The 12,500-nt window shown below is 43.9% G+C and overlaps 2 protein-coding genes across 2 annotated transcripts in view; one reads left to right on the plus strand and one right to left on the minus strand.

Annotated features, from left to right (window-relative positions):
- hsd17b3 (hydroxysteroid (17-beta) dehydrogenase 3) overlaps positions 1-6,224 on the minus strand; it is a gene marked incomplete at both ends in the record, with an annotated part of 7,418 nt that extends 1,194 nt beyond the window's left edge. Inside the window, 10 exons of the mRNA XM_083674000.1 lie at positions 1-21; positions 274-339; positions 574-655; positions 894-928; positions 1,164-1,208; positions 1,808-1,875; positions 2,068-2,175; positions 2,382-2,457; positions 2,768-2,814; positions 6,074-6,224. The exon at positions 1-21 is cut by the window's left edge and continues 129 nt beyond it. Of these exons, the coding sequence (XP_083530126.1) occupies positions 1-21; positions 274-339; positions 574-655; positions 894-928; positions 1,164-1,208; positions 1,808-1,875; positions 2,068-2,175; positions 2,382-2,457; positions 2,768-2,814; positions 6,074-6,224 (699 nt within the window). The remainder of the gene's footprint in view (positions 22-273; positions 340-573; positions 656-893; positions 929-1,163; positions 1,209-1,807; positions 1,876-2,067; positions 2,176-2,381; positions 2,458-2,767; positions 2,815-6,073) is intronic.
- A 1,260-nt stretch (positions 6,225-7,484) lies between these two features.
- The window catches only part of ipo11 (importin 11), a 116,324-nt gene continuing 111,308 nt past the window's right edge, over positions 7,485-12,500 (plus strand). The window contains exons 1-2 of the mRNA XM_083674001.1: positions 7,485-7,551; positions 10,937-11,086. Coding sequence (XP_083530127.1) covers positions 10,949-11,086 — 138 coding nt within the window. The 5' untranslated portion in view covers positions 7,485-7,551; positions 10,937-10,948. The remainder of the gene's footprint in view (positions 7,552-10,936; positions 11,087-12,500) is intronic.

The raw sequence follows: 12,500 nt of genomic DNA on the forward strand, positions 1-12,500 counted from the left end.
CACTCCAAAGGGAGCCACTGTCTGAGAGAGAGAGAGAGGGAGGGGGAGAGAGAGAGAGAGAGAGAGGGAGGGGGAGAGAGAGAGAGAGAGAGAGAGAGAGAGAGAGAGGGAGAGAGATAGAGGGAGATATAATGGTATGAGTAGCTCCTGAACATGACGTGATCTGATTTATGATATAATATGAATTCATATTTCTTTCATACTACTGAAATTCACAGTTGGTCTTATCAAGACGGTGGTAGTCTGAGTGTGTTTGAGTGTGTAACACTATACCTGTATTATGATTCCTGTGGCTTTATATTCAGCCTGCAGGCCTTGAGAGAATCTCTCCACAAACACCTACGGAAGGACATGCAGGCACACGCACACACACGCACGAACACACACACACACACACACACACACACACACACACACACACACACACACACACACACACACACACACACACACACACACAAATTCAGTACCTTCCAGTAAAAGAAAAACAAAACAGAAACATCCAAATCTGATCAAGCTGTTATTGTGAGTATTGATCCCAAGTAGATGATACTACAGCAGGGTAGTACTAGCCTTGGACGCACAGTACATGGTGTATATGGGGGAGGGGACACTGGCCACTCCAGAAGAGATGTTCAATATGACTCCGTTCCCTCTGTGACACACACACACACACACACACACACACACACACACACACACACACACACACACAACACACACACACACACACACACACACACACACACACACACACACACACACACACACACACAGGAAAGTCAGGTCTTGTCAGGTCCTCTCAACCGACCACCTATCACTAGATGTTTTACTCAACAATAAACATGCTTTAGTATTAACAAAGCTTTGTTTGATGAAGAAAACCTTTAAACCTCTTCTCCATGCCTGGGAGGACTATTTGGCACATCTGCAGGGAGGAGTAAAGGCATTACCGTCAAAAAGTAGAAAAGGAACGTTTCTGATGAAACGTTAGAAACAGATTGGCTATTCACACACACCACTTTCCTTCTAAGTCCTACGGTTTGGGTCTGTCTATTTTGTTGAACAGCCTATTCTGTGAAAGTGCCACATCATTTGGTGAACTGATTTGAGAGATCTCACTGGACGAGCCTGTGGTTAGACACAGCTGCTTCCCTACATACCTTGACCATGGCTTTCACATTGCAGTTTATCACTTCAGTAATTCTCTGTAAGAAAAACAACAACAAAAAAACACTGGTCAGAGACAATAATCATTCTTAATTTTAATTTGCCTGTCTCATGTGACAGGTGAAGGTGTGGGAGGACAGGTGAAGGTGTGGGAGGACAGGTGAAGGGACATGTTAAGGGACAGGTGAAGGTACAGGTTAAGGGACAGGTGAAGGTGTGAGGGGACAGGTTAATGGACAGGTGAAGGTTTGAGAGGACAGGTGAAGGGACATGTTAAGGGACAGGTGAAGGTTTGAGGGGACAGGTGAAGGTTTGAGAGGACAGGTTAAGAGACAGGTGAAGGGACAGGTGAAGGGACAAGTGAAGGTTTGAGAGGACAGGTGAAGGGACATGTTAAGAGACAGGTGAAGGTTTGAGGGGACAGGTGAAGGGACAGGTGAAGGGACAGGTTAAGAGACAGGTGAAGGGACAGGTGAAGGGACAGGTTAAGGGACAGGTTAAGGCACAGGTGAAGGTGTGAGGGGACAGGTTAAGGTGTGAGGGGACAGGTTAACGTACAGGTGAATAGACCAGAGGAGTATTAGGATACAGGATGGTATAGGTGGATTGCTGCCCGTCTCCATGTGGTCTCTCTCACCTTTTCCAGGTGTTTGGTCTGCAGGAACCTGCAGGGTATGTGGCTGGGAAGTATGCCCACATTGTTCACTGGATTGGAAAGGGATGATTTGATATTTATTAGGACGATCTGTGAGAACATCATAGTTGCAATAGAGTAACACACAGTTGTTTACTGCTTGGAATGCCAAGCCAAAGTGATCCATTTCTGCTAAAACGATTATCTTGGACTAAAATAGTTGGGGAAAGGTAGGATAACAACACAACATGATAACAACATACCCAAGACACCAATGTTCAAACCCTGGAGCTTCTCCTCAACGCCTTCATATATGTCATCCTCTGTGAAATCAGCTACGATCACTTTAACCTTTTGTCCAGTGGTTTCTACTGTGAGAGAGAAATTGGGTGAAAAGTAGTTTCATGTTAATCTTTGTGGTAATAACACTTATAGTGCTTGATAAAAAAAGAAAATTATTTATACTGTATATATATATACAATTAAAATACATACAATTAAAATAAAAAAATATACAATTAAAATAAAAACATAAATGTCAAGTGTTTATCCCCAAAAATGGATCTGTTCCTCCCACCTATCTCCTTTGCGACCCGGTCCAGTTTGTCCTGGGATCTGCTCAGGATAACAACGTTCATCCCATGCCCTGCCAGCTGGTGGTGGTGAAAGTGACCACAGGTGGTTGTGATGGAGGTGACCACAAGGGGTTGTGATGAAGGTGACCACAGGTGGTTGTGATGGACAAAGAGGGTAAAAACCACAGACCAGTTAAACACCAGAAATATATGGAATAATGTTATCATCAACAGGATTTCTCATGCAAATCCACAAGACAAAGGTGGCTTACCTCAAAGGCATAAGACAAAGGTAGCTTACCTCAAAGGCATAAGACAAAGGTAGCTTACCTCAAAGGCATAAGACAAAGGTGGCTTACCTCAAAGGCATAAGACAAAGGTAGCTTACCTCAAAGGCATAAGCCTTCCCTATTCCGTCTGAGCCTCCAGTGATCACTACAACAGAGAAGGATGGGGTTGGATATCACTGAAGCATGGGGTTGGATATCACTGCAACACACACTCTTGATCATGTTAAAATGCACCATTCCTTTCTCCTTGGTCCTCTGTGGCTCAGTGGGTAGAGCATGGCGCTAACAATGCTTAGGTTGTGGGTTTGATTCCTGCTGGGACCATATATACTGAAATGTATGCACTCACTGCAATGTAAGTCGCTTTGGATGAAAGCGTCAGCTAAATGGCATATATTATTATTATTGTTATTGTATCCTTTGACTAAATCACGGATCTGATATGACTTGATTGTTAAGAGCAATGCACCTAATGCTTTGACTGATAGTGTCAGATCAGTGATTGCATCAAGGTAGGGAGAAAGGAAGGATGCATTTTTATAAAATTCAAAGGAGCAAGACCGGTCACACAGGGCCAGACTCAAGTACACCCCATGCAGTACCCATTGTCAGCACTAGGGGCACTCTGCATAAAGCTCTGCTCCTGACTCCCCTATCTCCTCTCCTGCAGTCAATCCCAACCGGAGTCCTCCTCTGTGTTTGTTTGTGTTACCATCTGTTCTAACACGGTGTACTCACACACACATACAGTATCTTCCGGTATGTTATTGATAAAGGAACTGCAAGGGCAGAGAACCAACAGGAGACGCCTGTCTGTCTACTGTATCTGTCCGAGTCCTGACGCCCAACCAGTCCTCAAACGACCTCTGACCCGATGGCTAAGATCACAGACATCCCGAGTTCAATGTAAATACACAACCTAGCATCTATGTTCACATATTTCACTGTACTACTCTTTACAATAACTATAATTCCTAATGTTTATTGAAATTGCTCAACCTTTTAATTTAAACAGTTTCCTACCAGCAGAGCACTGAGGAATTATTCTCCTAAACAGCTGAAGTCTCATAAACTCTGCTCTGGTATTACTGCAATACTGTCTATTTCTTCACGGCTTCAGCCTCTGGACTACACTCCCAATAACAAACCCATCCATACTTTCTAACCACAAGGCAGTGCTGGCCTGGCTTAGGGGACGGAACCAAGACACAAAACGTGGAAGAAAGATGTTTGGCTTCACCACGCCTCACCGACGCCAAGCCAGCAAGCCAAGGCAAATGTTTCTGTTGTTTCAATTTGATATGTTTGGGAATCGTTTTGCCCTTGTTTTCCTTCATGTGGATCAGCACACACACACACACACACACACACACACACGCAAAAACGCATGCACGAACACAATATGCATACAGTACATGAACACACACTCACACCTGCGCACACACACACACACACACACGCACACACACACACACACACACATGCACACGCACACACACACACACGCACACGCACACACACTAACACTAACACTAACACTAACACCAAAAACCACAGGAAAGATTTCTAGTCTGTGGGGATGGAGGTGGGGGGAGCGGGACTGTTAGTTAGTGTGAACCTGTAATGACAATGGCAGCAACTGAAAGCTGTGGGACTTGGCTGGAGCTGAGAGGTCTGCGGCCGTTCCCGTGAGCTTCTCTTTATCCCTCCTCCTCTGCAGCTTGGCCTGAGTCTACAGAGCGTCAGTTTGGTCTGTTTTCCTCGTCTTTACGTACTTCCTTCTCCTCTTGCGTCGGTTCGGTGCAAATAACTGAAGCAAGAACAGATGCGAAGCCCATCTTGATGCGCAAGAAGTCACAATGCCTCCTACCAAGAAAGAATCAACGACGACAGGGATGCACACACATGCGTGCGCGCGCACACACACACACACACACACACACACACACACACACACACACACACACACACACACACACACACTACACAATACTCAATAGTGAAAGGAAACAGTGGAGAAGAAGAGAAACAAACCAATGAGCTGGAGAGACTCCTCAAAGTGAAGGGAATGGAAGGGAACAATAACACGCCCCAGAACATACTGTTCTAATTGCTTTTTTTCCGCTGTGCTGGAATGGAATGGAAGCGGAGCTTAGGAAAAAGGAGGTCGCCTCGCCATTGTTGGTCTTTTATGAGGAAACAGAATACCACAGCTCAAGCGTTGGCTGGATGAGCTCTTTAGCCACCACGAAGAGAGGAGACCCAATTACACGATGCGGACGAGACCCAATTACCATACCTAGTGGAGAGTCATGGTGTGTGTGTGTGTGTGTGTGTGTGTGTGTGTGTGTGTGTGTGTGTGTGTGTGTGTGTGTGTGTGTCTTTGGTAGATGATGACATGATCTGCCAGGGAAACCCCGTCTGTCATGTTTTTAAGTGTTAGGGATGGTATAGAATATGGAAAGGAGCAAGGTGGCCTATAATAGACCAGATCAGAGTGTAATCAGTATGTTGGCTCTCTCCTGACATCACCACTCATTACACGCCATGCAAGTCCCACTGTCTGTCCACATGACCCTGTGAGGTGACCCTCTTACAGACAACCCGAAACATCAACACAGGATAACCGTGATATTACAATGACATTGATTCCGAGGAACATAAACAAAACCACCACATCCCTCTCCGTTCTCTTCAACCTCACTGGCTCATTCATGAAGCTTCAGAACAGACTCGCCAGACTCTGACCCCTACGGAGGGTTTCTATGGTAACATGAGGTTTAAAGATCCGGGAACACTTTTAATGATGTTTAATCTGTGTCCAGTCAGAACTTGTTGTCCTCCAATAGTTTGTACAGCTAGATCAAGTTGTTTTCCGAAGGAGAGCCAGAAGTAGCCACATTTGATTACATAGCTCGTCTGAGATTAGAATCAAAGTCCAAGGTTTAGTATTACAGGGAACTGCGTGTAGGGATAAGGGTTCAAATATTTTATCACAACAATTCAGTACTTACACACAGTAACTGGACTGACATCAAAAGCCTCATGAGGCATTGATTTACAGAGTAATAATGATTGAATTAAAGAATTAAAGAAACAACATGCTCACTCCAAAAACATATTCAAAAGTACTGTTCAGGTGCTGAATCCTCGTAGAAAATCAAAGAAAGAAAATCGATAGCACTTAATTTGTTGATGTGCTGTCCATTTAAAAAAAAAAAAATGTTTTATTCATTAACAGACACTCATCCCATACATAGATTTTCTATACACTCCAATGGCAAAAGAGTGACACACTCATGCACACACACACACCACACACACACACACACACACACACACACACACACACACACACACACACACACACACACACACACACACACACACCCGATTCAGCTCACCTGCCCACTCTCCCATGGATGTAAAGAATGACTTGGGTAGCAGGAACCACACTCTGGGATAAAGCATCCTAGCGAAGCACACCATTTTCACTCCATAAAAAAGAAGGACAGCAGAACCAAGAGAAACGAAGAACACCTCCATGAAATCCATGTTTCTGCCTACCACCAGAACTCTGTCTCTGTGTGTGTGTCGTTGCTCTGAACAGACCACAACTTCTTATCCTAGTCTCACTCACAGACTGGGGGAATAGTCTATCACAGGCCACTCCTCCCAACACACACCCACACCCACACCCACACCCACACCCACACCCACACACACACACACACACACACACACACATACACACACCCACACCCACACCCACCTACCCACGCATGCACACACACACACACACACACACACACACACACACACACACACCCACACCCACCTACCCACGCACGCACACACACACACACACACACACACACACACACACACACACACACACATTCATTTATGGAATATATTGGCAGGTTACTGTAAAATTAATAGTCCAAGACTATCAAAACCATACCTGTCAGATATGCTATACTGTACATTGCCATTACTGACTCAGTGATGTACAAACTTACTTTACTACACTGTATGGAAAAGTTTTGAAAGTTTTGAATCAAAGCTGCCCATGAAATGGTTAATAAGATTGCTCACATTCAATAAATATGGGACTTGACATGTGATATTCACACATATTTTGGCATAGTGTTCTTGAGGATCCATTTCACTAACCCCTTGTTTCAACCATGAACATCAGTTGTGGCATTTGAGAACGTTTTGTCTCCCTCTACTGAAACACAACCTTGGGATAGGTGGTAGAAATGTAGAGATTACAGCTGTTACTCCAGGTCGGATAAATAAAGATGAAATAAACAAAAGAAATAAACAAACAGAATTAAAAAAACAACAACAGTGTATATGTATATAAAGGCCTATAGTTATAGCAGGGTGCATTTCTTGGAAGGATCTATAGTAGGACTATACAGAAAAATGCATACCTTCTTCATATTAATGGAGAATAAGCAAATGTCTTTCACACGTTGTTCATTTACACCTAAACTATTGCCATGCAGCTACATGTAATAGGACATTTTGGCATGTCTAAAATGAAAACGCATCCCCTCTCATTCTAAATGAATCAAATTTGACGTCACTCACTGTCCTCTTTAGCTTGGTCTGATTATTATTATTTTTTTTTTTACAATGACAGTTCTCTAGACTGATGGAAAGGCGAATCACATACTTGGACGATTACATGCACTTTACCAGTTTTCGTAACCAGAACGGTGTTTCTCTTCCAGCATGCAGATGTGCAAGTTATGCGACGTCATCAACACGCGCCTTGCTGTGGAACGCGCCATTCTGACGGCGTGTGTTTCTGACAGAACAGCTGACCCAAGCTTAGTTTCTGTTTTTCTACCAAGGTATCGTTTCCAAGGTGGGTTTTAATCCATTCTTCTATTCTCCATAAGTGCCATTCACAGAGAAACCTTCGCCTAGATTGTGTTCTCTTTGACAGGCCTCATACTATGAGTCGTAGCTTGCTAAGGACGGTGTTAGCTAGCCAGCTGAGCTAGTCTCGTCGACAGGCACGTTGGTGCTCAGACGTGATTCTGGTGCCAGGTTATCTCATGCCAGGTTGCCAACTGAACCCGCATGGGAAGCGCAGCTTATGGGGCAGAACTACCTACTAACTATGTCTTTATTGGAGAGCTACTCTTTAGCTAAGACTTGCCAGCGTTGACTAGCATATCAGCTAGCTGACATCATTGATGTCAGCGAACTGTCCTGCCTCGACAGCTGTTTGAGCTGGAAGGCCAGCTCCTTTACACACACACACACACACACACACACACACACATATATATATGTAGCTTGTTATGTCATTAGAAGCTGCAGCAATAGGCATTAGTTAAGTTAGCTGCACAGCAATGTAGTCTGTCAGTTATTTGGGAGCAGTTGTTGTATCACATAGCTAGCAAACTACGCCATCATATCACCTTTGTAGATTGTTTTGTTTTGCAGCAAAGATGAAAGTCAATAGATTGCGAGGCATCCAATTTAAACTTGCAAGATGCAGAGTGGCTGTGTGTATTCCCATTCACACCCAAGAGTGTTCCTTGGAATTTCATGGGTTATTGGTGGGGAGGATTGGGTGTGAATGGGTCTTCCCACTGAACTCAATTTGTGTGGTGTTGCAATCGGAAGAGGAGATGTCTGGCTCTAATCAAATGTTTTCTTCTGCTAAATAAACACATCAATCTAGCTGAGTGTGTTTAGTCTCATCAGTCACACACACACACACACACACACACACACACACACACACACACTAATTCACACTCTCTGGCAATGGGATCTCTCCCATCACTTATCCTAGACGGGCTAATTCTGTGTGTTTAGAGGTGATCAGAGAGGAGAGAGATATCCAGTCTGTCTTTAGATTCTCCCAGAGTGAGAAGAGAGCCTGATGCAGATCTGAGGGATGAGTCAAATATAGACAGGATGCCATGTTGTCGCCTTTGAGCAACAAAGATGCTGTGATTATGTATGTTTCCTTCAGTGTGACTAGATAGCCATTATCTGAGCTGTACAGTACCAGTCAAAAGTTTGGACACACCTTGCCAAGAGCGTGCAAAGCTGTCATTAAAGCAAAAGGTGGCTACTTTGAAGAATCTAAAATATAAACCCTATTCTGGTTTGTTTAACACTTTTTTGTTTACTACATAATTCCATATGTGTTCCTTCATAGTTTTGAGGTCTTCAATATTAATCTATAATGTAGAAAATTATAAAAAGAAAAGAAAAACCATTGAATGAGAAGGTGTGTCCAGACCTTTGACTGGTACTGTAGATACAGATAACCTATACACTATGGCAAGGCTTTTCCCTCTTCAAAGTTGCCATGTATCTGTCAACATATTCACAGTATTGTGACAGAATGATGAAAAATGCAGCATTTGGTTGACATGATCAAATCAAATGGAAGAGGTCAGACATTCTGATCTGATCAATAGGCCACTGAAACAGGGACAACACAGTGACACTTCTGTCAAGGGAAATGTTGGGTGACAAGCTGATAGAAGTCTATTAGAAAATGCAATACTACTGGGACTTGTCCTCAATCTCATTGCTAGACTCAGACAAGTGCATTGATGTTATTCTGCAATGTGAGACTCTGGAATTTATAATATAAAATGAGCATTAATTACTTTCTTGCATTGACTTGCAATTCTTCTAGGTTTAACAGACATTAATCTTTTCTGACATGCATTTTCCCATCATGAGGTTTTGTAATGTAAATGTGATGTTCTGTATGGTGGATTTCTTCAGTACCTCTAGATGGCAGTCTTGCTAAACTGATTTCTCATTATTGTCTGCACACTGAGCCCCTCCAACAACCGCTGCTCTCTCTGTTTATGTCTCTCTCTCTCTCTCTCTCTCTCTCTCTCTCTCTCTCTCTCTCTCTCTCTCTCATGCAATTGACACTCCACATTGTAGTGGTGAAGGGTTGGCTTGCACTACTAATCATGACAGATATACTCATTATAAATGTAAGGGTGATGTATTGATGTGACAGTCATTTCTATAGCAAAAGTTTTTCATAACTACACAATAACAACCGATGCTTTGTGTGCTTTTCAGCATGTGTTTTGCTATTTAACCAAAGTCATTGGGATACATTTAATGTCTTCAAGTAGGTTCAAGTAGAAGCACATTTCTTTTCAACTGTTTTTTCTGAAAAGTTATATTAGTCAGTGTTAAAAAGTAATTGCAAGTCATGCATAGAAAGCCCATATTCCTTTTGGGAGTTCTGTCTCTGTGAGCTCTAACTACCTGGCAGACTCGCTTCTCAGACTCAGAAGAGGTGGGCGGTTCTGACGTTCTGACTACGATAGAATCCCCCCTAGACTTTGAAGCGAAGCCTTTATTGTGACGGAGGGCTCGGGACCAGTGTGTGCTCCTCTCTGTGCTTTGTGACTGCGTACCTATATCACTGTGGCAGGCAGACGCTGTTTTTAATTGCTTTTTAAAGTGTGGTGCTGTGTGATGAGTAATAAAACACCTGAGAGATTAGGCGGCAGGCTGGCAGAGGGAGATGAACGGACAAGCAAGGAGGTGTAGGCCCTCTCTGGCTTGAACACTCAGTGTTTTGCCGAGGTAAATTGGTTTGTTCTGTTATATTGACTGGAGTTCTTTGTTATAATGCCCCTGACACCCTAAAACTACTCTCACTGAGTCAGACTCTCTATTTAAATGGAGTCTGACTGGCACTCATCGGAAAGTGCTGATGGGAGGAGGTTTTACCAGCAATATGCAGATTCTATCAACGTACTGTATAGAGAGGACTGCTTCAAATGGGGGCAAACACTTATTATTATTTATTTTTTTAAATAGATAATTGAATGCACACTGCTCACCTGTGAAATGCTGGCATCGAAAACCTCTTCACCTAACTCCCATGTTTTCAACGGTTTGTAAACAATAGCACGGGCAGAGGGTCATGACGTGTACAACTTTTTCCTTGCTGCTTCCCCCGGGATCTTAATGCAGAGATGACGTTTTTGGGATCCCAGATTACCCTCACACCAACAACAACACCAACAGAAGTGCCCCTACTCTAGACTCTAGACATCTTTCTCTTCCCAGGTGTATCTTGAAGGAGAGTTCACCAGCCATTTCTAACCACCATCTATCTCTCTCGCTCTCTCCACCCCCCCCCCCCCCCTCACCTCGCCCGCCCCCCCCCTCTTCCTATTATCTCTCCTTCTTCACTGCCCCCCCCCCCCCCCCCCCCCCCCTGTTCTCCCCCCTCTCCCCAGGTGTATCCAGTGATGGATATAGAGAGTGCCAGTACGGTGGTCCTGCAGGCTCTGACCCAGGCCACCAGCCAGGACACGGCCCTACTGAAGCCTGCAGAGGAGCAGCTCCGACAGTGGGAGACTCAGCCTGGCTTCTACTCTGTTCTGCTGGTAGGACACACACACACACACACACACACACACACACACACACACACACACACAGAATATGCCAGAATACATTTGGTCCAACTGCCTGCTTCTCAATAGGATTTTATTTATGCAATGTCTGGGCTGCTGAACACTGAACCCTTATATGGCTCCTCTAACGAGGAAAGACCCAGATCTGTTTTCTGTGAATTATGTGGTCCTTTTGGCCATCATTAGAATGACAGGCGTCCTCTTCTTCCTGATGAGTAGTTATCACAATGGCATTTCCCCCTCACAGTTACCGTGAATAATGGTATTTGCGGTGTTGAGATGCTTGAGAACTGTTTTGATTTTCAAAGAGTCTGTGGACTTCTGTGTCCGATTGGGCAGTAAAGATCAATCTGTGATTCACTCATTGATTCAGACTCTCCAGACATGCCTGTTCGATAGCTAACTAGTGTTTTAGTTGTTGTTCTGCTTGTCCTCTGGTCTTTTGCAGCATTTCTTTTAGAGAAGTTAGGATGTTTGTGCTTCTCTTGTGGTGTTGGATAATACGTTCATGCAATGCTGGGAATGTGGTGCTGGCCTCCCAGAGGACAGAGAAGGACATCATATCCCCAGTAATAACACCTGCTGGTGGGATTAGCTTCTGTGGTGCTTTGCTTACCATGAAACAATATCTCAGGGCTGCTGTCTGCAATGACCACCAACAATACTAACACAACACCATCTCCCGCATAAAATACCAAAAAGGGCTAGAGAGGAAGAGAGAGGGAGAGGGAGGAGGGAGAGGGAGGAAGGGGGAGCAAGGGGGAGAGGATAATGAGAGTGAAAGAGAAAGGAACTATCTCTTTCTGAGAATTGTACTTATGCTGCGAACTAACCTTGACCAAAGCATTGTCCTGACTACCTGTAATTGTATTTCATTATCACATTGTCATGTGGCATTTGTGCTCGTCACAAACCATTAGGTGACACTGAAATGCCCCCTGGCTGCTGCCTTTGTCAGATGTGACTATCAGACCTACCTACTATACAAAGCAGCAGAAAGTGTGTGTGTGTGTGTGTGTGTGTGTGTGTGTCAGTCAGAGCTGTCACCGAGGCTCTCTATCTCTAAGGAGTTCTCCGGTAGGGCATGTTCTCACCCACTGTTGAATGCTCTTTTCTCTTCTGTTAAAACCTGTCTGACCTATTTTCAAACCTATTACTGTTGAAAGAAATATCTTCACGTCTTCAACCCCATCCAGACAGTGTAGTCTTGCACCGGTATCTGGTATCTAGACGTCCCTTCAGGACATGAGCAGTGCAGGTGAGGTGACGTTATTTTAATATGGCTAATAGTAATATGATGAATATGTTCTTTTTATATATGTGTTTTTTAGGGCATTTCTGCTTTATTGGGATAGAGATAGTAGAGATTGACAGGAAGGATGGG

The sequence above is a fragment of the Argentina silus genome, assembly GCF_951799395.1.
Source record: "Argentina silus genome assembly, chromosome: 7".
Taxonomy (NCBI): Eukaryota; Metazoa; Chordata; class Actinopteri; order Argentiniformes; family Argentinidae; genus Argentina; species Argentina silus.